At 40.9% G+C, this 26,435-nt stretch overlaps 1 protein-coding gene across 16 annotated transcripts in view; it reads right to left on the bottom strand.

The window, feature by feature from the left end:
* Window positions 1–26,435, bottom strand: part of MAGI1 (membrane associated guanylate kinase, WW and PDZ domain containing 1) — a 794,937-nt gene that overhangs the window by 289,625 nt on the left and 478,877 nt on the right. For all 16 annotated transcript variants that reach the window (XM_006160376.2, XM_027776543.1, XM_027776544.1 and 13 more), the window contains exon 2: window positions 9,642–9,758. In XM_006160376.2, coding sequence (XP_006160438.1) covers window positions 9,642–9,758 — 117 coding nt within the window. The remainder of the gene's footprint in view (window positions 1–9,641; window positions 9,759–26,435) is intronic.

Raw genomic sequence — 26,435 nt, 5'->3', positions numbered from 1 at the left:
AACTATTTTTAAAAGTTAAAAAACAGTAAGGAAATTTAGCAAAGTATCAACAAAAGTCACTGACATAGACTAGAATAAACAATGCCTATACCTAATGACATAATAACCAACCAAAATGTTGGTTTTATTAATGGTAAAAGTTATGTTGGAAGAAATGGCCCTAAATCTTCCTTAGCAATAGACCTGTTAATAAGTCACCCTAAAATTAAACTTACAGACACATTCCTGGGTAGATTACAAAATCATATTCTTCCCAGTGAGACCTGTCCACATCGAGTTTACAGCCTGGAGGAAGAGTGGGTGTGTGGTGCCCTGGAAACACGCAGAGCCCCAAGGAGAAGAGCTGTCTGATTCAGGGATGTCCAGGTCCTTCCCATAAAGCCACTGATCGGAAAACTCTCTTCTCCTCTGGCAAGAAGTAAATATAGATTCCGCACTACAGGCTTCAATGCTCCCTAAGGGGCACTTTAGAAATGTGAAGTGGTGTTTTGTTCTGGCTTGTCACAAATATGGGGCAAGCTGCTGGCATTTACCAGAGGGTTCCAGGGATGCTAAAATTTCTGCAACAAATGAGAGAGTCTAGAACAACAAAGAACTTCCCTGCTTTCCACAAGACCTTTCAACACCCCACTAATCAGTCACATGGATACAAATTTGTTTATAGTTATCTGATCCCAGACTCTAACTCCAATTACAGCCAAACAAAAGGTTGTTTGTTTCTAATAATCTCATGATTATTTAACTTGGCACAAAATTCTTTGTCTGGACATTTATGCTACTTTGTGAAACATAAACCACATCTTACATTATACCTGATGAAATAGGAAACCATGTATGAGAAGTGACACTGCTCGCAGAAGAGAACATCCACTTGACATAAGCACACAAATCTAATTTGCTTTTAGAACATTCCATTACATAAGATGTTTTTAGCAGTACTACATTTAAAGTTACTTGTTAAAATATACATAGAGTTGGGCCAGACCCATACCATAGAGGTTAATGGTGGTGGATCCCATATGGCCAACTGTGGTTCAAACCCCAGCCCTGGTGACTTGAAAAACATGCCAGACACATATGTTCACATGCCCCAAATCCCAAAAGGATAGAGAAATAGAGAAGAGGGGATTATGGCATGACCACACCCCATTGTGGAGTCCTTTTTCTCTCTCTTTCCTCGACCTTCTATCTCTCTCTGGCAAGTACTCACACCCTCTGGCAATGTAAAAAAGTACATCAATATACACACATAGTCATTCACCGCATCATGACAGGGATCCATTCTAAGAAATACATTGTGAAACAATATCCTTGCTGTGCAAACAAAATAGTGTGCACATATGTGAACCCAATGGTATAGCCTACTGAACACTTAGGGTATATGCTATAGTCTATAGCAATCTTAAGGGACCTCCACCAACATACAGTATGTGTCATTAACTGAAACATCTGTATGAGGTACACAACTGTGATGTAGGCCACGGGCCCTGTACCACACCATGAGCTGTTCACTTATTTGTTCTGATTCTTGGCTTCTTTAAGGAATCCCAATAAGAAACCAATATTTTTGGTGGAGAAGGAAGAAAAGAACAGGTATAAACAGTACGAGGGCAGAAGGTCAGTGTGTAGATGGGATTCCAAAACCATACACCAGCCAAGGGTATGTAGGAAAATACAGTAATTGTAGGTAGAAGGGAAAAGGAGAGAAAATGTTGAAACTAATAAAGGCAAATATTGATTACGTCATAGGCAATAAAACGTCATGACTGAATAGAAAAAGATAGGTTTAAGAGTCAAATGAGGGCCAGCCTGTGGCATGGTGGTTAAGGAGCTGGCCAACTATGCAATTCGAGTCCTGGATCCCATGGCTTGAAAAATATGCTGGGTGCATGTATGTGCATGTCAAAACCCTAAGAGGAGAATGGAAGAGAAGGAATCGTGGCATGGCCACCACCACTGGAGGATGCTTTCTCACCACCTCCCATAACCCCTATTCTGTCTGCTAAGCACACGTGCCCTATAGCAAATAATTTCAAAAAAAAAAAAAGTCAAACGAGTTAAAAGTTTTTGTGTCCTATGTGAGGCCAGAGTACACATGACATGATAGACAGACAGAAAGACGATACAACTACAGATAAGGCATGGCAAGGTACCCAGGCTGCAGTAAGAGTGCAAACACTGGAAAGCTATAATTATTCTTACTAGTCACAATTGCCACAGGCTAGGTTTTGCAAAGGCTAAAGCTATCCTTCTAATTTTAGACAGTGCTTACTTTGGTTACAGGACAAAGGCAATAACAACGGTGAGAAAGTGTCTAGCGACCTTCAGGGAACTGGTCTTGTGGATGCTTGCAGAATTCTCTAGTCTATGAATTATTACTCACTGGTGCCAAACACAACCTGAACACAGGGATACATGCTCCAGGAGAAAAGCTATTTTCCAACATCCAACTCTTTATCCTGGCCTCTTGCTGACAAATAGGTCTAGTTCATCTCATCAGCTCTGGCTGTTAAAAGACTATGGCAGATGGGTTGTTTTCAGTCACGTGGTGCAGGAAACGACTGTGTGTAAGAGAAAATAATACGGGTGAATACACAGTACCAAAGGTAATTCATGGCCCCATTCCAAATAATAAACTACGCCAAGTGTTAGCAGATGTTAAAATGCCTGTCTAATATAGCGCCTCTATAAATAAAGACCAGGATCACCAATCATCACACATCAAATTTAAATAGTCTTGTAGATCCAACACAGTTAATCCCTGTGGATCTTCCTTTCTGTCAATGATCAATACCTCCTGGTTTACGACAGTCTCAGCATCAGACACGGCCTTAATCAACAAAGTGTTAGCGCTGCAAAATGAAACCGACTTATCCTTTCCTCTTCTGGATGACCTTTGCTTGCACAGAAAGATGAGCTCTTCAGAGTTGAGCGCAGAGAAGTGAGAAGGAAAGGGAGTGTCACTGAGCGTTCCGGAGAACCGGCCCTGCTGGATGAGTTCTCTCTCGTGTTGACAGCAGAAGTATAGTAAATGACAAGCCCTGTCAGGCAACGCATTTATCTTCATGGAGAAAGCGGCCATTCCAAAGCGAGAATCTCAGATGTTGTCACATCAACTAGGACAAGAAGTCATAAAACAGGAAGGCTATCAAGGCAGAAGGCACCACGATATCTAGACTGCAATCAGGAGGAGCTGGGCACAGGCACCCCAGCTCCACGCTCACCAGAGCCTTGACTTTTTCCTCTGGGTTTAGATTACCAGCCAAATAATCAGTGACGTCTTGATCAGCTATCTATGACCCTAGTAAGGCTCAAGCCTCAGCCTGGTTTTTTATTTCAAAAGCCTTATGGCAAAAGCAACTCTGCTGTTTGTCTCAACTAAGTAATCAAAAGTAAATAAATAAAGAATAAAACAAGAAAAATAAAGAGCTTGTTTTGCTTCGCTTTTCCATTTCATCCATTTGTTTATTCATTCAATAAATACTTATGCTACGGCCCCGGCACTTAAGCTAAGCGGAGCTTAGCTTAGGCACTGTGTCTGATGCATGAAAGTTTGATTACGACAGGTCAGGCAGACACAGGGCAGGCACTACTGATGTGCATGCTACATGCTTGAAGCAGGTAACAGAAAGTGACTTTGGAGCACAGAGGAGGGCAACAGGCCCGAGCTGTGATGGCCAAGGAAGACTTTCTGGAGGAACCGGCAACGAGGCTAAAATTGAGAAAAAATATGGAGAACTGATCAGATAGAAAGATAGGGAAATAGAAGGGATTTACAAGTTCAAGTTACAAGAAGACTCACATTATATCTGAGAGATGGAATGAAGTTTTTATTGCTGGAAAATCAAGGGGGAGGAGTTGGGAAAGTGAACAGAACTGAAGGTGAGGAAGGCAGAGATATTACCTGGGCGATTCTGTGGCTTGAGAGAAGTGAGCATGTGTGTATGAATTTCACATCAAGTTATTTAAGGGCTATTTTCCATAGGTTCATACAGAAAAATACCTAGGGAAAACTAAGAAAAAAACCTTGTCTCCTAAGGAAATAAAGAAATAAATTCATAAATAATTATTTTAAATGATACATATCTATGAATTACTTGAAAATTTGAAAGAGGCTATCTGTTTTTGAGGTGTAGTATGTTACAAAGTCCCAACTATAGGACACAAAGCCCCATTATTTTACTTATTTATTTAAATGTTTTTCCTTTATTCATCATAGAGTGCATATACCCACACATGAACAAGAGTAAGTGAGAGAAAAGTGAGCACCTTCCACAGTTCTGGTCACAGCACAATCCCCTTCCAGCCTTCCAGCCCATTGGATCTTAGGAGTGTGTGCACATGCTCAAGGTATTTCTGGCCAACTAGGCCAGGGATTTGAACTGTGGTCACCATATGGGATTCAGCTTCTCTTGAGCAGTGCCTTACCACTGTGCCATAGGACTGGCCCTACACCCAGAGTTATTTTTTGCTTTAGGCTGTGTGTGCTCTCTGGAGAGAGAGACAGAGAGACAGAAGCAAGACGTCACCACCCAGGGTGAAAGGCCACAGCATAATCCCTTCTCCTCCACTTTCCTTTCAGGATCTTGGGCACATACACACACACACACACACACACACACACACACACATCTGGCGTGAGTTTCAAACCGCCAGGTCTAGGATTCAAACCGTCATTGGCCACTTGGAGTCCAGAGCCTCAACCACCATGCTACTGCTGGCCCCCACTCCATCATTTTAAACAGTTAAAACTATAAATTCAATAATCAGAAACTTTTTTCTTTCACTTTTTCAGGAGTCTATTTCTATATTACTCTAATTAGGCTGCTATTATTATTTATTTTTAAATTTTTTTAGAGAGAGTTTTGCTATAGGGTGCAAGCACTCACCAGAGAGACAGAAAGTGACAAATCACTCCCCAGAGGGGGCAGGCCATGCTGCAATCTCTTCTCCTCCACTGTCGTCTTGGGATTTGGGCACGCATACACACTTCCACAGTGTTTAAGTCACTGGGTCTGGGGCTCGAAACGCAGTCAATTACTGGGAGTCCAGCAACGTAACCATTATGCCATCTGCTGGTCCTCTGCTGGTCCCTAATTAGGATATTAATTACACCTGACTTGGGACTTAAGAGAGACCTGGTTTAACCCTCATCATGACACTTCCTAACTGTGTGGCTTGAAGCAAACAACTAACAACTCTGAGCCTCTATTCCCTCTGATGAGACCCACCTCACAGAGTGGCTGTGCATATGTGGTAAGACAGTGGCTGACTTGGCACCGTAATTCCCACTTTACTCAGGAGTAAATGAGACTCACAGAGGTGACAGAACTTACACCAGCCCATCCAGCCATCAGAGTCTCCCTCAGATCATGCACCCAGATATCTGACTCATTCTGCCTCTAGCACTCTTTTCTGTCACAACTATTTTCGGTGCTGATTTTCAATGGCAAATATAGTTAAACTTCAAATATTTTCTAATACTGTAGAAATAATCATGTTTTCTGGGACCAGCAGGGGGTGTACAGTTTGAGTTCTGGACCTGGTGGCTTGCTTTCTCAATTTTCTTTTCTCTCTCTCTTTCTCCCTCTCTGTCCTACTCTGGTCAAATTTAAAGAAAGAAAGAAAGGAAGGTAAATAAAATAATTATTTTATTTACCTTCCTTTCTTTCTTTCTTTCTACTATATTAAAAAAGCCAGAAGAAACTTTATTGTTTCTTTTTTAAAATAATTATTTTATTTACCTTCCTTTCTTTCTTTCTTTCTACTATATTAAAAAAGCCAGAAGAAACTTTATTGTTTCTTTTTTAAAATAATTATTTTATTTACCTTCCTTTCTTTCTTTCTTTCTACTATATTAAAAAAGCCAGAAGAAACTTTATTGTTTCTTTTTTAAAATAATTATTTTAAAAAAGAAACAATAAAGTTTCTTCTGGCTTTTTTAATATAGTAGAAAGAATAAAATTTCTTGAATAGAAGGAAAATACAGGGGGAGTAGAGAATAACAATATCCACAACAAAAACAGCACTGGATAAACACTTTAGATGGGTAACTTTTATAGTATGTAAATTATATCTCAATGAAGCTGTTAAAAATTAAAACTAAATGAGGCCAACCCCAACCCTATCAGTTAAGGGAGCCAGATCCCACATGTTTAACCTCAGTTCAAGTCCTGGCTCTAGCAGCTTCGACACCAGGCCAGGGACATGGGTATGCATGACCCAAGTCCCAAAAGGACGAAGAAATGGAGAAGGGAGGACATCATGACCACATCCCATGGGAGGTGCCGCTCTTTCTCTCTTTGGTGAATGCATGAGTACTCTGGCAAATAAAGCAAACAATAGCAGCGATGAGAAGTGAGTAACGGAGCATTTATGAATGGTAAGATCCTGAAGAAGTTACATTTTGTTGCTTCATCTTCTTCCCCATAAAATAGGGGTGCTATGATGTATACTGTCTTTGCTAAGGAATCAAAATAAAACTGAGTCCTAAGTGGCCAAGCCTGTTATGCTGCACAGACAGCTCTGCTCTATGAGGATGACACTAAAAAGAACTTGAGAAAAAAGGAGCTTTCTTTCTTCATGTCTAATGACTCAGGAGCCTCTTAAAATGCACTGGAAAAGAAGTCTACCCCACTGGCAAGCACCTGTTTGTGAGATCACCCCTTCTCAAAAAACTGATGTCACCGAAATATCAGCGGCAGAAAGTTCTGAAATAAGCAGATTACATGAGCTTGTTTCCCCAGGGCACTGTTAAAGCACGATCCAGAGGACCCAGTCTCCAAATCCAGGGCTTCCTAATCCATAAGCACAACAGGTTGGTGGAGAACTCAGCTTTACTGGCCACATGGGCTGGAGAACCGAAATCAGCACACATGTGGCCAAGTAATCCAAGCCCGTAACAGGATCCCAAGTCACCCTTGGCCTACTCACGTTCAAAGGCACACCAGACTCGGAAACGAGCCTCCTCGCCCGAATTTCCTTTCCATTTTATGAAGGAAATGTAAAAAGCACTGTTACCCCTTTTCTTTTTCAGTAGGAACACCACTTACGCTTTTCAAATGTCTGATTTACTGGTTTCATAGAAATAAAACATCAACACCAGGGATTTTCTACAAGCAAAGACAAACATGATTTTTCCACTGTTTTTACAAGACTGAGGTCATTTTTGCCCTGATTTCTACATAGTGGTAAGCTGAAAAATCAAGCCGTTTAGCTCACAGTCAGGACCAATAAATCGGTGGAAAAAATAAATGGGAAAGCATGCCCAAAACGTAACCATGGTAACACCACAGATGCGTCAAGAAATGGTGTGCTCATTTGCTTCATCCCCATTTCTTAAATTGGAATCTAAGTAGGGGAAAAATTACACAGAGAACTATCATGATTCTGCAATTACTAAATTCTGCAAAATTGCATTCAACCTGCTGGACTATCACTTCAGAGGCGGCTACTGTACAGCTATGGAAAAAGCAGTGGATGGATGGATGCTTTAAGAGTCAGAAAGACCCAGATCTGCCATTTACCAGTTATTTCATCTCCCTGCGACTCCATTTCCTCATCTATACAATGGGTGTTAAAGACCCCTAACATACAAGGGTTTTGATAAGAGCTAAAACTTGAAGTGTGGTTGAGGCAAGGCAATAGTGGGCTCAGCAGATCTGAAGTCCTGCCTCACCCATGTGCTCAGCATCAGGAATTATAATTAATCCATAGTAGAAAGAATGATTAGGAAGATATTATTAGGATTACAGCTTGTGATTCCAATGCTGAAAGATTAAAAAGGACTGAGGACCACAGGTTCACATAATATACTCTCACAACCTTTCCTCTGCCAAATGCAGAGTTAACTCTGCCTCATGATGGAAAGCAGCAACCTTGGGGCCCGGTCCCGAGTTACTTGCAACAAACCACTTCTCCTCTCAGAAACTTCGTTTTACCATGTACAGTGAAAGGCAGAGGGCTGCTCTATTATCTGATCCCTTGAGGTCTCCGTCTAGACCCATACTTTAAGTCCTTGCAAACCTATGGAGTACCTTAGGCTCCTCCTGTTTATTGTTTTACAGTAGTATGAAGAAACATTAGCACTCTAGCATATCATTTGCTAAATTCTATTTTTGTAAAGAAAACCATAGATGGCAAACAGACCACTGCAATAAGCAGTATACCTTGAATATTAAATTATTCCTTTTTTTTTCCTGGATAAAAAACAAACAAGACAAAACAAAAGCCCTGATAGGGGTTGGCAGGTGACATGATGGGCACTGGACTCCCACATGGCTAACTTGGTTTGAGGCCCAGACTTGGGGGTTTGCTTTCTTGCTCTCTCTGTCCATTTCTGGTCAAATTAAAATAAATACATAAAGTTAAATAAAATAATTCTTTAGAAGAAAAAACCCTGATATTGCTAAAAAAAAATTTTTTTTAATTTTGAAGAGCTAGGTAATAGGTAAAAAAAAAAGTTCTCAGTAATAAAATCACAGTCATTCTTTCCTCATAGTTTGAATGGAATTAAGCAGCCATATGTCTTCCCAGAATTCATACTTATGATTAGCTATCTAGGAATACAGCGTATTAGAGCACGGCAGCACTTCACTATAATTGACATGCCGATTTTTCTACCTATATATAGACAGCCTACCTTCCTTCCTTTCTTTCCTTAACGCAAAAACTTTGATGTCAGAGTTCCTATGACTGGTGTCTTCCTTTCCCAGAGCCACATTCAACTATCTAATGATTTCAGAGATTTGAATTTTTTCTTTTCTTAAAAAATAATTATTTAGGGGCCAGCAGGTGGCATAATGGTTAAGGGCACTGGACTCCCATATCTCTGACTGTAGTTCTAGTCCTGGACCTGGAGGCTTGTGCTCTCTCTCTCTATCTGGTCAAATTAAAATAAATAAAGTTAAATAAAATAATTCTTAAAGAATTATTTAATTTTATTTATTATTATGATTTTGTAACTGGGTATAGGGTATAAGCACGTGTGCTCACCAGAGAGAAAGAGAGGGAGAGAGAAAGAGAAAGAAAGCTGCCAGGTCCAGGACTCAAACTGTGGTCAGTCACGTGGCCATCACACCACCTGCTGGCCTTGGGATTTGAATTTTTTATTGTATAAAAACCATTTCTTCAAAAAAAAAAACTATACGTGAAATCCTGACTTCTGAATGTGACAAAGCTGGCTGACTAGAGGAGAAGCACAGGCGGGAAAGAAAGTCCCCTGAGGTATGCCTGCTACGGAGCGGCGGAACCTGTGGCATTAACAGCAATGACAGTTAAAATGTATGGAAGCTTCCGTCATGCCAATACTTTACAAAATGCCTCACGTGCCTCTTCCCCAGTACCTCCCTGAACAGTTATATGAATCTAGGATTACTGATGTATCTTTTCTGCTAGTGGGAAAGATGGACCTTAAAAGGGAAGATAATTGCCCAGCACCGCAAACTATAGAGTACCTGGCAGTGAAGACAGAAAGCCAGGCACACCGTGATGCTGTGCTATTTGCCCTACTGTCCATTTCGATTCGCTCAACTGATCAAGTCGCCAAAGAGGACAAGCTGCCCAGTGTTCTAGAACCAGCTGCCGAGCTCTCCTTTTCACACACCCGCCCTGCAGTAAGGAGCCAGAGCCCGGCTACTTACAAGGCACAGCATGGCGGTACAGGTTATCCCTTATGGTCTGCTGGAGCTCATGATCAGGAGACCCCTTCTGGAACCGCTGATTGAGAAACTGTCGCAGGTCCTTGTTCAGCCTTCCTCCTGCAGGAAACATATAAAATAGAATATATCAACAACAGAGTTCCCTGAAAGTGAGTTACCTGAGCGTGAAAAAACACACAAAGCAACTGTAGTCAGTCACCCTTGGTCATTAGGAGGATGGACTTTACATTGGTCCCTGCAGAGGTAAATGCAAGGAAAATAAATAAATAAATAATGAGCTAAAAGAGCACTGAGAAAGCATTAATGTGGGGGGTGCGATCTCACATCATACTAGAAGGCAAAAATAACAAAGAATTTAAACAAGGCTATTACATTTAAAATATGTGCCATGGACACTCACAGACATTATTAGTGGGAGGTAAATAGCTGAAACCTTTAAGGAAGACAATCCAGGGTCTAGCAGATGGCATGGTGATTAAGGTGCAGGATTCCCACATGCCCAACTGTGGTTGAAGTCTCAGACCTCGTGGCTTGAAAATCAATCTGGGCACATGTACATACACGCCCAAAATCCTAAGAGGAGAGTGGAAAAGGTACTATGGTGGCTACCCTCTCTCTCTGTCTCTCTCTAGCAAGCACATATATTCGAGGCTAACATCTAAAAAAAAGCAAACAAACAAACAAAAAAACAAAAAAGACAACTTGCAGCAGTAATGTCAAATTAGAAGATGTTCTCTAACCAGGGATTTGATGGGTGGGAATTTGTCCTACAGATTTGCAAAAGTCTGCTCAAATCTCCAGGAATGTATATTACCATGTTTTTATGATAGCAAGCATACAAACAAAAACTTTAAACCCAGAAACTACCAAAAGGGATTAAGTAAAGCATAGTTCATCCACATAATAACTACTCTGCATACGCTTAATCATAACATGTTGATGTTGGAGAAAGTATGCGGAATACTGCATAAAGTTGCATATGGCTTTTGTATAAGAAAAGGATAAAAAGAAAAACTATATTAACAGAGGGAATCATAACAGAGTCTAAACAGTGATTTCAAAGAAAGGGACTTGAGCTAGAGAAATTAAGAAGACTTTACTCTTCATTATTCAGAAGAACAGGCGGATACAGATATGTGCAGGCCTATTTGTGGCCTGGTGGTTAGGTGCCTCGATCCCATGTGGTCGACTGCGCAACTGAATTTCCTACATAGTAGCCTAAGGACCATGCCAGAGTGTGTGTGTTCTCAGCCAGGGTACCAGAAGGAGAGATGGAGAAGGGATTAAAGGGATTGTGGTGTGACCGTGCCCAATGGGAAACGTTCTCACTTTCCCTCTTTCTGTTGGGGAAGTGCCCATGCCTTCTCGTAAATCTTGAGATACATATCTCGAACGATAAATAGATAAGTGCACCTCCCTATCCTGTGTAACTTTTCAGATACTAGATACATATTGCTTTTTTATCACTGCTGTTGTTTAAGACCGTTACCTAAGTGAGTCTATGTGTTTATTTCTTTGCAATTCTTTACACTTAACAGAACAAAAGAAAAGCTCAAAGATGCTATATTGTTATAAAAATGTGTCAAAGAAGAGAGACATTTTCAACAGTCTATAGGATCAACAGAAGTTTTATAATTCGACCTAGCTAGCATTCATTTTTAGTGGAGAAATATGCTTCAGTGACAAGTAAAATACCAAGGCTAAGACTGTCCTTCTGTTTATAGATAAGATAAAAATTAGGTAATAGCATTTTTAGCCTCATAGAAATGACGCAAGTCAGTATCCACATGAGCTATGAAACTCCGGCCCGGATGATAACTTTCCCATGATCAAGAGTAAATCATGAGGCTGACAGTGATGGTTAAGACGATGAGATTTAGTTCCTACCAAGGGCAGGAAACTAATGATCTTTATTATTTTTTTTTCATAGAATTTTTTTTTCCTACAAGGTGTGCACACTCTCCAGAGACACAGAGAGAGAACAAGAGAAAATGAGAAATCTCCCCATGGAATGGCCACACCACAATCCCTTCTCCTTCCTTCTCCTATCAGAATTCTGGGCATGTACACACACACACGTGCCCAAGTCGCTGGGTCCAGGACTCAAACTGTCGCCTACCATGTGGGAATCCAGGGCCTTAACAACTACACCACTTACTGGCCCCCTGATCTTTATTTTTTTTATTTATTTTTATTTTTTATTTATTTATTTTTTTCCGCTATAGGGCGCAAGCGCTCGCCAGACAGAGAGAGACATAGAGACAGAAAGCGAGAAATCACCTCCCAGGGGGGGATGGTCACGCCGCAATCCCTTCTCCTCCATTCTCCTCTTGGGATCTTGGGCACGCACACACACGCACCCGGCGTGAGTTTTAAGCCACCAGGTCCGGGATGCAAACTGCGGTTGACTACGTGGGAGTCCAGCGACATAGCCATTACGCTAACTGCTGGTTCCCCCCCGATCTTTATTTTTAATATCACATTCAAAATAAGATTCCCGTTATAGCTGCTCATGTTGGAATAGAGTAATGAAATTCAATTTGAAGTATTTTATTTGAACCATATTGTACCTAAGGTTTCAAGTGGCCAAATCTAAAATACATATATTCAAGTCAGTTTCATGTCTTTCAATCATTCATCAAGTATTTCCTGAATGCAGAAGATAAATACCCACTACTCCACAACGTCTTTTTTCCCACAGTGAGCACAAGATTTGGGCATTCACAAAAATATATATAGGACTGCCTATATGCACACAAAGAGTCAGACATCATCAGAGAAATACAAATTAAACACTCAATGAGCTCTCACTACACACTCACCAGAATAGACATGATAGAAATGCTGGCAACACCAATTGTCAGCAAGAAAACAGAATAGAAACTTATTTTGGAGAGGTTTTTGCTATAGGGCGTGTACGCTTGCCAGAAAGACAGAGACAGACAGAGAGTCAGAAAGCAAGAAATCACCCCCCAGGGAGGATGGCCATGCTGAAATCCTTTCTTCTCCATTCTCCTCTCGGAATCTTGGGCACACACACGCACCTGGCATGAGTTTAAGCCACCGGGTTCTGGACTTGAACCGCGGTCAACTGGAGTTCAGTGACATAGCCTGGTCCCCAGAACAGAAACTTTTATACACTACTAGTGAGTGTATTTACTTTGGAAAATAATTTGCTAGTATCTTATAAAGTTATACCTTCACTAATCAAGTGACCCAACAATTCCATTTGTATTCCAAAAGGGATTTGAGATACAAGCTCTCTTTATCCCATACGCAACATAGATTCATACATGATAATGAGAAGATAAACCAGAAGCATATATCAGGTTGTTGGAAAAAAATCATGACACAGTTTTGCATAGAAAAAAATGCGTCACGACTTTTCTGACAACCCAAATAACCTAAAAAGCACACTTAAGAGGCTGTTGGTTTTAAACATGAGCTTTAAGTTCCAACTGGTCCAGCTAGCCAGGGTTTATGACCATCAAGCTAAAACTCCTTTCTAATGCACATGTACAAAAGCACAGGGTTAACTATGCTGCCGGTTAACATTTACTCTGTGTTCCGTGACATTTGGACGTGAAAAGCTTCAACCTTCTCATTCCATTAAGAATATTGTACATTTTGGCATCTAATCTCAAATTAATTGGCAATTATTCAGAGACATGTCTATAAATCTTCTCCTAATTGTCAAGGGCAGTGAGCCAATAAAATAATAAATTGTAAGACAGAGTTTATCATAGGAGCTTCACTTTCTTTGAAATCCAAGATTTGTTTGGTAAACAGAAAAAAAGAACATAGGTCAGGAAATATAGACAACATTTTCCAAAATAAGGGTTGAGCTTAGTCAGATAATTCTGAAATTTAAATGGGAAAAATGGGGCCTAGAGACTATACACAATATATTACTGCCTTCTTCATTCACATTGGTTAACAAAAACTTACACATGTCTAATCAATGTAATTTTTGTTACTTTAAAAATTATATTCTTTATTTTTATTTTTATTTTTTTTGAGAGAGATTTTCACTGTAGGGCGCATGTGCTCGCCAGACAGACAGAGAGAGACATAGAGATAGAAAGCGAGAAATCACCCCCCAGGGGGGATGGCCACGCCGCAATCCCTTCTCCTCCATTCTCCTCTCGGGATCTTGGGCACGCACGCACACGCGCCCAGCGTGAGTTTTAAGCCACCGGGTCCGGGACACGAACTGCGGTCGACTACGTGGGAGTCCAGCAACATAGCCATTACGCTAACTGCTGGTTCCCAGAAAAATTATATTCTTTATTTTTAAAATATACAAAATTTTGGACAGCAGGTGGCGTGGATACAACATGGCCAGCTACACAGTTAGAGTTCTGGACCTGGGGATTTGAAAATCATGCTGGTGTATGTACATGCGCATCCAAAAATCCCAAGAGGAAAAGAAAAGATTATGGCATGGCCATCCTCCCTGGGGGTGTGTGTGTGGCGGGGGGGGGGGGCGGTGATTTCTCTCTCTCTGTCTCTCTCTGGCACGTACCCTATAGCAAAAACTACAAAAATAGGGGCCAGCAGGTGGCAGAGTGGTTAAGAGGTGCTAGATTCCCACATGGCTCACTGCAGTTCGAATCCCAGGCCTAGTGGCTTGCTTTCTCCCTTTCATTTCTCTCTCTCTCTCTCTCTCTCTCCGTACCCTATAGCAAAAACTACAAAAATAGGGGCCAGCAGGTGGCAGAGTGGTTAAGAGGTGCTAGATTCCCACATGGCTCACTGCAGTTCGAATCCCAGGCCTAGTGGCTTGCTTTCTCCCTTTCATTTCTCTCTCTCTCTCTCTCTCTCTCTCTCTCTCTCTGGTCAAATTAAAAAATAATAATGAGAGGTCAGCAGGTGGCGTGGTAGATAAAGGCTCTGGATTACCACATGGCTGACCACGGTTTGGGTCCTGGACTCGGTCACTTGCATTCTCGCTTTCCCTTTCTCTTTTTCTCACTGTCTCTGGTCAAATTATAAAAATAATAATAACAAATGAAATTCAATAAATAAATAATTCTTTTAAAAAATAATAATAATGACAAATGGAATTAAATAAGTAATTCTTTTAAAAACCTTTACAAAAATAAGTGAATAAATACTAAAATATTTTTCCTTCATAAAAAAACTGAGCTCTTTCCAATACAAAGATTGCCCCTATAAATGTCATTGTATATTTAAAACAAACAAACAAAAAGACTGTGCAATTTTCCTCTAGACTATCTAAATCTGGAAATGAACATAGACATTTTAAAGTTATCTCAATATTGCTTAATTTATCTCCAGAACAGTGGTGCCAATTTCCCTTTCAACATTCAAACCAACATTTCCCACTGTCACTGTATGGCAGGTACTCAAGACCATGCCCAGACTCAAGGATTCCTTGGGAAGACACAGAAGACTCAGTACACAGCTGTACTCCTGGCTCCGATGTAAGAAGACACAAAGCAAAGTCAGCAAAGGAAAATAGGGCATGGGACGTGGGTACACGTTTTCAACTGGTGTCACACAGGACACGCTTAAATCCCTGAGAAACCCGTACGGAAAGCTGCCCACCCACAGGCTCCTCACTCACAGAGTTCAGAGATTGTACTGAGAGTTAGTCACAAGGCCCACCTCGGCCTGGCACTGAGCAAATCTCAGGACTGTCGGAGGAAAGCACAAACGCTACGGTGAGGGCAGACAGATGAGACGTGCTGAGCCACTCTTATCAGTTCCAGAAAGGCAAAGAGTCCTCCTGTGCCAGGTGCCAGCCAAGGCCTAACTTGACTTCCAAACTACCTGCCATTCACTCTTTTCTGCATGGCCAATGTTGGAAATGCATCTCAATTAAATAAAAAATGGTACCTTGTTGATTATAAATTAATAATCATAGTCAGATAGAAAATGATACCACATTTTTTTAAAGTTTATTCATGTATCTTAGCGATGAGAGAGAGAAACAGAGAGAGAGCACCCCTTAATAGGATCTTGCCACTGCGATTCAACCCAAATTCAGGCAGTCCACATCATGTGTACACACATGCCTAGTGTGGTCAGGGAGGTCTTCAGACTTGAACCAGTAACTTTCCCAAATGAATCTGCCTCACAGAGCACTGCATTTTACCACTGTACCACCATTTGACCCCCATCACATTTTTAAGAATATATCTTCTGCCTTTCCTTCTCTGTAACTTGCCTTTGCATATTCTTCATGCATTTTCCTAATGGGTTGTCTCATTACTCTTTTTTCTTTTAATATTTAACATTATTTATCCATTTATTTATTTTTTAATTTGACCAGAGAGGGACAGAGTGGAGGGTGGCGGGGGTGAGAAAGCAAACTGCCAGGTCGGGGACTTGAATCATAATTGGCCACATAGGAGTTCAGTGCCCTTAACCACCACGGCATCTACAGGTCCCTGCCTTGTTATTCTTAACAAAAAGATTTTTTAGCTTTTTTTTTTTTTTTTCTTTTGGCAATAGGGAATGTATGTCTACCAGAGAAAGACAGAGGGAAAGTGAAAAACCATCCTCTAACGGAAATGACCACACTGCAATTCCTTCTCCTCTATTTCTCTCACCTCTTTGAATTTTGGGTACACACATAAACAATACTGGTGTATTTTTCAAGATGCCAGGTCTAGGAACTTGAACCATGAGATCAACCATGTGGAATCCAGTTGCCTTAACCACTATGCCACCAGTTGACCCAAGATATTTTTACATGCTTTGGATAGTATTCCTTCACCAATTATTTACAATGGAAATTTTGAGTGTCACTATTTTAACATGCAATGTTCCCCTAATATAACTGAAGTGTATAATTTCTCTGGCTCTTTCTCTGTAATGCTAGATATTTTTCTGCTGACTCTAACAGAAGGATCATTTTCTCTTTTTTTTAAGGTTTTTTTTTTTTTAAGAAGTGTTTAATTGAATTAATTAATTAATTATTTTAATTTGACCAGAGAGGGACAGAGTGAGAAGAAAAGTGAGAAAGTAAGCCACCAGTTTCAGGACTTGAACTGTGGTCAGCTATGTGGGAGTCCAGCACCCTTAACCACCATGCCACCTGCCGGCCCCAGAAGTATCATTTTCAAAGCAAAAGAGTAAAAGGAGATTCTGTTTCATCTGATCCCTATCTCATAGCATATAGATCTTAAGGGGAATTCTAGTCAGTAGATATAATTTTCTTGGTCAAGAAACCAGGCTTCCATAGAGAACGTTGTTGAGTCCTCTAAATCCATCCATTTGTAACCAAAAAAATAAAAAAAGCAATTCCCTCCTCATGTTATAGGTGCTACAGAAAATCCACAGCTAGGAGGTGAAAGAACAGTGCTTCACTACAATTAGAGTTGACACTTTAATACATTTCAAATACTCAATGCAGAAGGAAACTTGCATCGGGATATTTACACTAATCACACTTCCAGGAGATTCTGCTTTAGCAAACAATTTCATCAGGGAATGATCACAGTGGTAGGAGAGGTTCATTTATTAAGGCAATATAAATGGTATGTACTGCAGTGGCACTTTTACAGAAAAACAAAATAGTGGTTCAGTTCAGCATTTCAGATTTATAAGAGGATTTTTAACACAAATTGTTAACTGAAAAATAATTTATTTTACACTCACTCAAACTTACAATCCAAAATTCATTCGAGTGAGTTTTGTCTAAAGATGGTTGCTATTTTTTCTAATATATTCTTTCTAACATTTTTCTTATTGGAAAAATAATATTGATTATTGAGAAGTTACTGTTTAATGGATACAAAATTTCAGTTGGGGTTGATGAAAAGTTAAAAAAAATGGTGGTGATGTCAGGACAGGTATGTGAATGTACTTAATGCCACAGACTACAGATTGAGTATCCCTACTGAGACAAAAAACACCAAAATGGTATAAGCTTGATACTTCCTCTTTCCAGAAACACTGCATTGGGAGCCAGACAGTGGCGCAGCAGTAAAACACAATACTCAGTGAGGCAGTCTCACACGAGAAAATCTCCAGTTCAAGTCCAGAGACCTCTCTGTGTATCTACCCAAGATGAGCTTGCCCACGATCTGAGGATGGCTGAAGACTGGGGTGGGGGGGTCTTGCTTTGGAACCTTGTTTCGGGGTGCTATTTCTCTTTCTCCTTCTGTCTCTCTCACTAGTGAAATAAACTTTTTTTTAAGAGAGAGATTTTGCTCTAGGGTGTGTGCACTCTCTGGAGAGACAGAGAGAGATGGAGAGACAGGAAACAAGAAATTGCTCCCCAGGGAGGATGGCCACACCACGATCCCTTCTTATCCATTCTCCTCTCGGGGTTTTGGGCATATACATATATGCACCTGGCATGAGTTTAAGCCACCAGGTCCAGGACTTGAACTGGAGTCCACTATGTGAGAATAGAACAACATAACCATTATACCATCTGCTGGTCCCAGATAAACTAATAAAAAATATATAATGAATATGTATATATATATATAAAATATACTCATATATATACAAATTATATATATATACACACACATATACACGTATAATATACATACATACAAAATATACTTTTAAAAAGGTTTTTCCAGGGACCAGCAGTTAGCATAATGGCTATGTCACTGAACTTCCATGTAGCCGACCACAGTTCGAGTCCTGGACCTGGTGGCTTAAACTCATGCCGGGCATGTGTGTGTGCATGCCCAAGATCCCGAGAAGAGAATGGAGGAGAAGGGATTGCGGCGTGGTCATCCCCCCAAGGGGTGATTTCTCACTTTTTATCTCTCTGCCTCTCTGGAGAGTGCATGCGCCCTATAGCAAAAACCTCTCCAAAAAAAAAAAAAAAAAGGTTTTTTCCATAGGTCATGTATGCTCACCAGAGACAGACAGAAAAAGACAAAGGGATAAATCACCCCCCAGGGGGGTTGGCCACATTGCAATCCCTTCTCCTTCATTCTCCTCTCCAGATTTGGGCACACATGTACATGCACCCAGCATGATTCTCAAGTCACACAGTCTAGGACTTGAACCACATTTGATCATGCGGGAATCCAATGCTTTAAGCATCATGTCATCTGCTGGCCTCATAAATATACTTTTTAATATCCAGTATTTGGGCCCAGCAGGTGGCGTGGTGGTTGAAGCACTGTAGAATTCCACACGGCCAATCACAGTTCGAGTCCCAGATCTGTCGTCTTGCTTTCTCACTTTTTCTCTCTTCCTCTGTTTCTCTGTGATCAAATTAAATCATAATAATACATGAAATTAAATTAAAATATTTTAAAAAATATCCAGTATTAGCTTCTCTTCACCCAGTTTGGCTTTAAATGATTTCAAAACACCTGTCTGGGTTCAAAATATTTCAGTTTCAAGTTAACAGACATTTTTAATATCTTGAAAAAATTATAAATAATGCTGCAATAAAAATCCTCAGTTAATACATTTTTGCCAAAATTTCCTAGAAGTATAATTATTAGATTGATGAGTATGAACAGTATTTTTAAGGTTCTTGGTACATATTGAAAAATTGCTTTCCAGAAAGGTTACACCAATTTCTATCCAAGTCTGGAAGCTATTCAAAATCACTCATGTGACAATTACAACAGTGTCAAAATGAGAATGATTCTTTCCTTTTTAATGATGTGATTTTTATTTTCTACCAATAATTCAAATTCAGCTGTCAACAATGTCATAAAGAGGCTGCAAGGAGAATAAGTCCCTTTTTTCTTTAACAAACTGCTTGTTCCAGTTAGGAAATTAATTTGGAGACTGGATGGTTGAGAAATAGTTAAAGATTGCTTTTATTGTATATATTTAACTAAAAAGTAATAATTAAAATGAACACACCAGAAAATAAAAATGAAAAAATTCTCATATTCCTGAAACACACAAATTAGGAAAGCTAAGTATGATAGTTCTTTTTTAAATAATTAATTTTATTTATCATTATTATTAATTTTTAATTTGCTACAGGGCATAAGCACTCACCAGAAAGAGGGAGGGGGGGAAGTGAGAAAACAAGCCACCAAATCTGGGACTTGAACTGCAGTCTGCCATGTAGAAATTCAGTGCCTTAACCACCATGCCACCTGCTGACCTCAGTATGACAGTTCTTTTTTTTTTTTTTGTGGGGGGGGAGGTCTTTGCTATAGGTTGTGTGTACGCTTGCCAGAAAACCAGAGATAGACAGAGAGACAGAAATTGAGAAATCACTCCCCGGAGGGGATGGCCACGCCACAATCCCTTCTCCTCCATTCTCTTGGGATGTTGGGCATGCCTGCATATGTGCCCAGCATGAGTTTAAGCCATCAGGTCCAGGACTTGAACCATGGTCAACTACATGGGAGTCCAGCAACATAGCCATTATGCCAACTGCTGGTCCCTCAGTATGACAGTTCTTAATGAAATTACTTCTAACCTCCATTCTCTCAAATAACACTGAAGCATTGGTCTAGTAAGGGGTCAGCAAAACTTTTCTGTAAAGGGCTAAGAGCCAGAGAACAGCTGTTTTCCAGGCTTGGACACACATAGTCTGCCCAACTAATCAAACTCTGCCTTCGGTTGTGAAAGCAGCTGAGGACAAAAGGTAAACGTGGGTGGCTGTTTTCGATGAAACTTTATTTAGAAAAATGGACGAGGGGTTTGCTAACTCCTGATCTTGATGTTGGACCCACATCTCTACATCCGTGCTTCTGGAGCAATTAGTGGGATGGAGTTGAAGTGATTTGAGGGGTGGCGGCAGCTGGTATTCATTGTCTCCCAGATTAGTCTAAGCCAGTGGTTCTAAGTATGGTTCCTTGGCCAACAGCAGCAGCAATACCCAGAAATTTATCTGAAACATGTATTTTTTGGTTCCACTCCAGACTTAACAGAATTAGAAACTCAGGGTGGGGCTTGTCAACCCATTTTTTTGGTTTTGTTTTGGGTTTGTTTTTGCCACGGGGCACTTGTGCTCTTGGAAAGAGAGAGAAGGAAAGTGAGAAATCAACTCCTAGGAGGGATGGCCACACTGCAATCCCCTTCTCCTCCATTTTCCTCTAGGGACTGTGGGCACGCGCACACATGATCTTCAGGCAGTGGGCTGGGGACTTGAACGACAGTCGGCCATGTGTGAGCCAGCAACTTAGCCATCACGCCACCCGCTGGCCCCAAACAATCTGTGTTTGAACAAGTCTTCCAGATGATCCTAACACTTTTACATGCTAAAGTTTGTGAACCAGTGCTCTAAGCCACACCCAAACCCCTTAGCAAACGGTGGGGAACAGGGGTCTGAGAAAGAGTCTATTTCTCTGTTCCCCTCAACAGCTCCCCACTCTCCAACATGTCCACCCACGAGGTCCTGACAACAGGCACAGTACACATGACCCAGGCAGGGGCACCTCGTCAAACATGCAGAGGTGACTCTGTTCCCCTGGTGCTAGAAAGACTGTTGTTCTTTCAGCCATGTTCCATAAAAATTTTAAAAGATTGAAAAAAAGAAAGAAAGAAAAAAGAAAAAAAAAAAACATGGCAAGTCTGTGATATGAAAAGGAGGCTGCGGGACAGATTTATGTCTGCTGATGAAGCTCAAGAAACTACTATTTACATTTAACGTCCCACATGGACAAGCACAATACATTTTGCTAGCATTTCAGGAAATTCGCTTTATTATTATTTCCTGCCGATCTTCTCTATTCTTTCACTGCTGGTGAATCTTTTTATAACAAATTTAATCCCACAGTGAGAAGAAATTTGAATTAAGCAGGGGAAAAAAGGCAAGCTTAGGTTTAAATTTCATCATCTTTATTTTTTCATTATTTATGACCTTTTGTGCTTCTTATATTTATTCCAGTTAAACTATGATAGTGGAATAACATCTGTTCAGAAAAAAAAAAAATAATAAAATACAGGATTTATACAGAGAACGCAGAAAAACAAAGTCTCCCTGTTGGCAAAGTAATATGGCTGATAAGAGCTTGTGACAAGCCCTAATAAACAGTTACACAAATTCACCAGGACCTGAAGTCAAATGTTTCTACACTCAGAATCTCTAGTGTATTCTGAAGACATGTGCATTACTGGGAACTTCAAGAAGACACTATTCTGGAAAATGCCCTACGAGGGTCTAACCCGACCTGCCAGACACAAGAGATGACAAGGAAGACTTACTGAGCACTTTCACTAGTCCGGGTACAGTGCTAACCTTTACATTCCTCATTCCAAACTCAATGAGGTTCTGTTGGCATACATTTTACAACAAGAATAACCTGAGGTGCAGATGGTGCCTGTCACCCAGCCAGTAAGCTGCAGAAGGGGGGCTCACAACTGGGGTGGTACAGACTATCAGTGTTTACGTTCTTCTTCTTTTATTTTTTTCCTTTTAACTCACCAGGGAGTACGTGAACTTGACAGAGAGAGAGGCAGGGGAAAAACACACACTCCAGTGGTTCATAGTCACTTTGTGATCCTTTCACCTCCATTTTTGCATGCCCCTGGGATTTTTCGAGCATGCACATGCATGTCTTTCAAGCTACTGGGGTAGGATTCAACAGCACAGTCAACTATATGGGATCTGTCTCCCTCAACCTCCAGGCCATAGGGCCAGGTCTGTCTGTGTTCTTAACCAATGAAGCACTCCAGGGGGTTTCAAAACGACAATGACAACAAGGACAGATTTGGAGGCACATGCTTAGAAAACAAAGGAAACATATAAACTTGCTATATGCCAGTTTTGTTTGTCTTTGTCTTGTTTTGTTTTGATTTGCCATGGGGCATGTACACTTGCTGGAGAAAAGAGAATAAGAAAGCATCTCCTGGGAAGGATGGCCATGCCACAAACCCTTCTCCTCACGCAAACACACTCAGCATATTTTTCAAGCCACCAGGCCCTGGACTTGAACTGCATGGTTGGCCATAGGGTATCTAGCTACTGTATGCCACAAGTTGGCACTCTATATGCCGGCTCTTACACTTGCAAAGCCTTTTCAAATAGTTTCTGCTTTTGGAGTTTCTCAAAAGTCTAGCTGGTCTCGCAGGAATTTGGTGACCTGAGCAATGTCCCTACAAAGTGTGTTGCTCTCACTGCTATGTGGTTGAGAGCACTGGGTTTCAAAGTCAGATTTAATGAGTTCCGATCCAGGTTCCAAATTTACCAACTGCCTTGAGCAAACTGCTGAACCTCTAGGAGCCTCAGTTCTTCAGTCTATCAGGTGGGGGTGGTAGTATCTGCTTAAAAGAGTTGCTATGAAGCTGAATGAGATCATGCACTAACACGGTATCTAGGACACAGGAAGTTCTCAGGAAGCCATTCTTCTTTTGCAAAGATCATCACCGTGCAGTGTGTAAGCTTGACTGGATCCTGAATTTAAACAAATACACAAACAAACAAAGGCACAATAGAAAACCTTTATGGCTCAGCTGGGGAAATGCTGCTTGTGGATGAAATTTGATGATGTCAGTGAACGAGTGTGGAGGTGTCTTAGTTATAGCATGGCTTGTAGGAAAATGACACCATTTTGGAGAAACGCTTAGTTATTTAGGAATGAAGTGTCACGATATGCACAGCCTACATTCAGATCAGCTGGCAATATGGAAATATGTGTAAACTTGGAGAGATGGAATGAGTAGGGCAAGATATTAATAGATGGTGAATCTTGGTGACGGAGGTATACGTGCTGTTATTTTTATAAACATGGCATAGGTTCAAAAATTTTCAAGATAAAAAAAGGGTAAAATAAAATTACTATTTTTCTAAGGCAGTTACACTATAGTAGAAAATTTATGTAAATCTCAGTATGAAAACCAACAAAATGATTTCCCTTCTAAACTGCCACATTCTAAAGTTATCCCAATATCCCTCTCAATGCTTATCGTATTAAATAAATAAATAAATAAATAAAACCTGCAAAAGTGACATTTGAATGGCACTGGCTTCTAGAGAACACTTTCTTAGAAACCAGTAGCCAGGATTAAAGTCTTGTTCTCTAGGGCTTTAAGACTGTGCTGACAAGTAAGATGTTTTAAATGTTTTCATGCAAATGCAACTGAGACGCCATTGGCATTTTATAACCTTGAACATCCAAAGTAATTAACACAGCTGTTCTGCTACCCTCCCAGCCTCACCCCAATTTATTCTCGGACAGGAACAGATAATCTGGGTTGCAACCTGTATTCTAATAGGGTCTGATATCATTCATGCAACAGTTGGCTGGGGCCAGAGTTGCAGGCACTGTGACCTACATCGGGAAATCTCATATAAGCAGCATTCCAGTATAGCAAGCCAATTCTATTTCTATTGCACTGTGAGAACAGAGACCACCGCTAACAAACACATCATTTGATGGGTCTGAAAAAAGTGCGACTTGTTCCCACCAGGAGAGCATCTTTATGCGTCTAGTCTTCGTAAAGCACCCCTTTTTCAATATGTTTCAAAGTCAGAAACGAGAGTCACAGGAAACTGTCATGTCCGACTGGGGAAGGACAGAGAGGAAGGGGGAGGGGCTCTGAGATATGACTGTGACTGTGTGCAGGATTCTTGAGTTACTATGTGCTGCAGACTTCGTAAATGTTCTTAACCCTTCAAGTTAAGATTCATCTTCTGGGTTACGTACAGCTCCCATCTTTATAATGGGTGCTGTACAATGTACCTGGTTAAAAAATATTTAGAGTTTTACTTCCTAGGCTGATCATCAGATATTTCTAATCTCCGAAATGATTATAATTTTCACACTCTACTATTTTCATTCTGTCTCACTGGAGTCTTCCAGCTGCTATTCAAAAGTGATTATAAATAATGGGGCTATAAAAGCCATTCAGTAATTAGGACACTCACTGGCCATATGCCAACCTCAACAATGGAAGGTGATTTATGTAAAGCAACCTCGTCACATCTGCCAGCCTCGTTCCCCTCTGATGGGCTCTCTGGTCACAGATTAACATTGCTTTTAGCGGCCATTTTTTTCTTGGCTAGAGAGCAGACTGGCAAGGCAAAAGGCTACGCTTTTTTGTTTGTTTGTTTGTTTTTGTTTTTTTAAGAATTATTTAATTTTACTTACTATTATTATTTTGTTTACTTTGCTATAGGACACGTGTGCTCACCAGAGAGTGAGAGAGAGAGACGATGAGAGAGAGAAAGGGAAAGTGAGAAAGCAAGCCGCAGGTCCAGGACCCAAACCACAGTTAGACACGTGGGAGTCCAGCACCTTTACCTCCACATCACATGCTGGTCCAGCTTTTTAAATGTTATAAACAAGCAGAGAAAACATAGCCCATAAGCTACTTTCTGACTTGCCATTTCACATATCCAGAGAAGGGAAGGAAAACACAAAATATAATAAACAGGATTAATTCAAAATCCTTTTTTGAGGAGTTTCCACAGAGCAGGAAAGACCTAAATGAACTCCAAGGACAAAAAACTCAGACCAAGCCACCCAGGTATTATCACCCGTGCAGAAGAGAGTTCAGCTCACATGAACTGAAGCACACCGCCTACATCACGGAGTGTTTCTGATCAGAAGCACCACTGGGCATCTTGGCAGAACAATCCTCTGTTGTGAGTTGGTCCCCAGAGTCCCTGGACCTGCAGCATACCTGTTCTTGGTAGTTCCCACTTAAATGATGACGTCCTCCCCAGCCACTGTGACAGCCCTGTAGTGGAGCAGTCCCAGCAGGAGATGGGTACATACATGACAGTCAGTTGCACTTAACTGCCCCTGAACACAGACATCAAATTTTCTTTTCTTTTGTAAACAGGGTCCTTCTATGTTGTGGTCCTCCAACCTCAACTTGGGACTACAGGTGTGTGCTACCATGGCTAAGTTGCTTTTAGCGGCCATTTTTTTCTTGGCTAGAGAGCAGACTGGCAAGGCAAAAGGCTACGCTTTTTTGTTTTTTTGTTTGTTTTTGTTTTTTAAGAATTATTTAATTTTACTTACTATTATTATTTTGTTTACTTTGCTATAGGACACGTGTGCTCACCAGAGAGTGAGAGAGAGAGACGATGAGAGAGAGAAAGGGAAAGTGAGAAAGCAAGCCGCAGGTCCAGGACCCAAACCACAGTTAGACACGTGGGAGTCCAGCACCTTTACCTCCACATCACATGCTGGTCCAGCTTTTTAAATGTTATAAACAAGCAGAGAAAACATAGCCCATAAGCTACTTTCTGACTTGCCATTTCACATATCCAGAGAAGGGAAGGAAAACACAAAATATAATAAACAGGATTAATTCAAAATCCTTTTTTGAGGAGTTTCCACAGAGCAGGAAAGACCTAAATGAACTCCAAGGACAAAAAACTCAGACCAAGCCACCCAGGTATTATCACCCGTGCAGAAGAGAGTTCAGCTCACATGAACTGAAGCACACCGCCTACATCACGGAGTGTTTCTGATCAGAAGCACCACTGGGCATCTTGGCAGAACAATCCTCTGTTGTGAGTTGGTCCCCAGAGTCCCTGGACCTGCAGCATACCTGTTCTTGGTAGTTCCCACTTAAATGATGACGTCCTCCCCAGCCACTGTGACAGCCCTGTAGTGGAGCAGTCCCAGCAGGAGATGGGTACATACATGACAGTCAGTTGCACTTAACTGCCCCTGAACACAGACATCAAATTTTCTTTTCTTTTGTAAACAGGGTCCTTCTATGTTGTGGTCCTCCAACCTCAACTTGGGACTACAGGTGTGTGCTACCATGGCTAAGCCTGGATTTTCTTTCAGATCTAAAAACATATTAGAAAAGAGGTGGCCAGGTGGTGATGTAGCAGTAACACAACTGGACTCACAGGGGAAAGGTCCTCGGTTCACATTCTGGGACCTCCCTAAGCAA

Source organism: Tupaia chinensis, unplaced genomic scaffold, assembly GCF_000334495.1.
Source record: "Tupaia chinensis unplaced genomic scaffold, TupChi_1.0 Scaffold000682_1, whole genome shotgun sequence".
Taxonomy (NCBI): Eukaryota; Metazoa; Chordata; class Mammalia; order Scandentia; family Tupaiidae; genus Tupaia; species Tupaia belangeri.
Note: the sequence above shows the minus strand (reverse complement) of the source record. Positions and strands in the feature narration are given on the sequence as shown.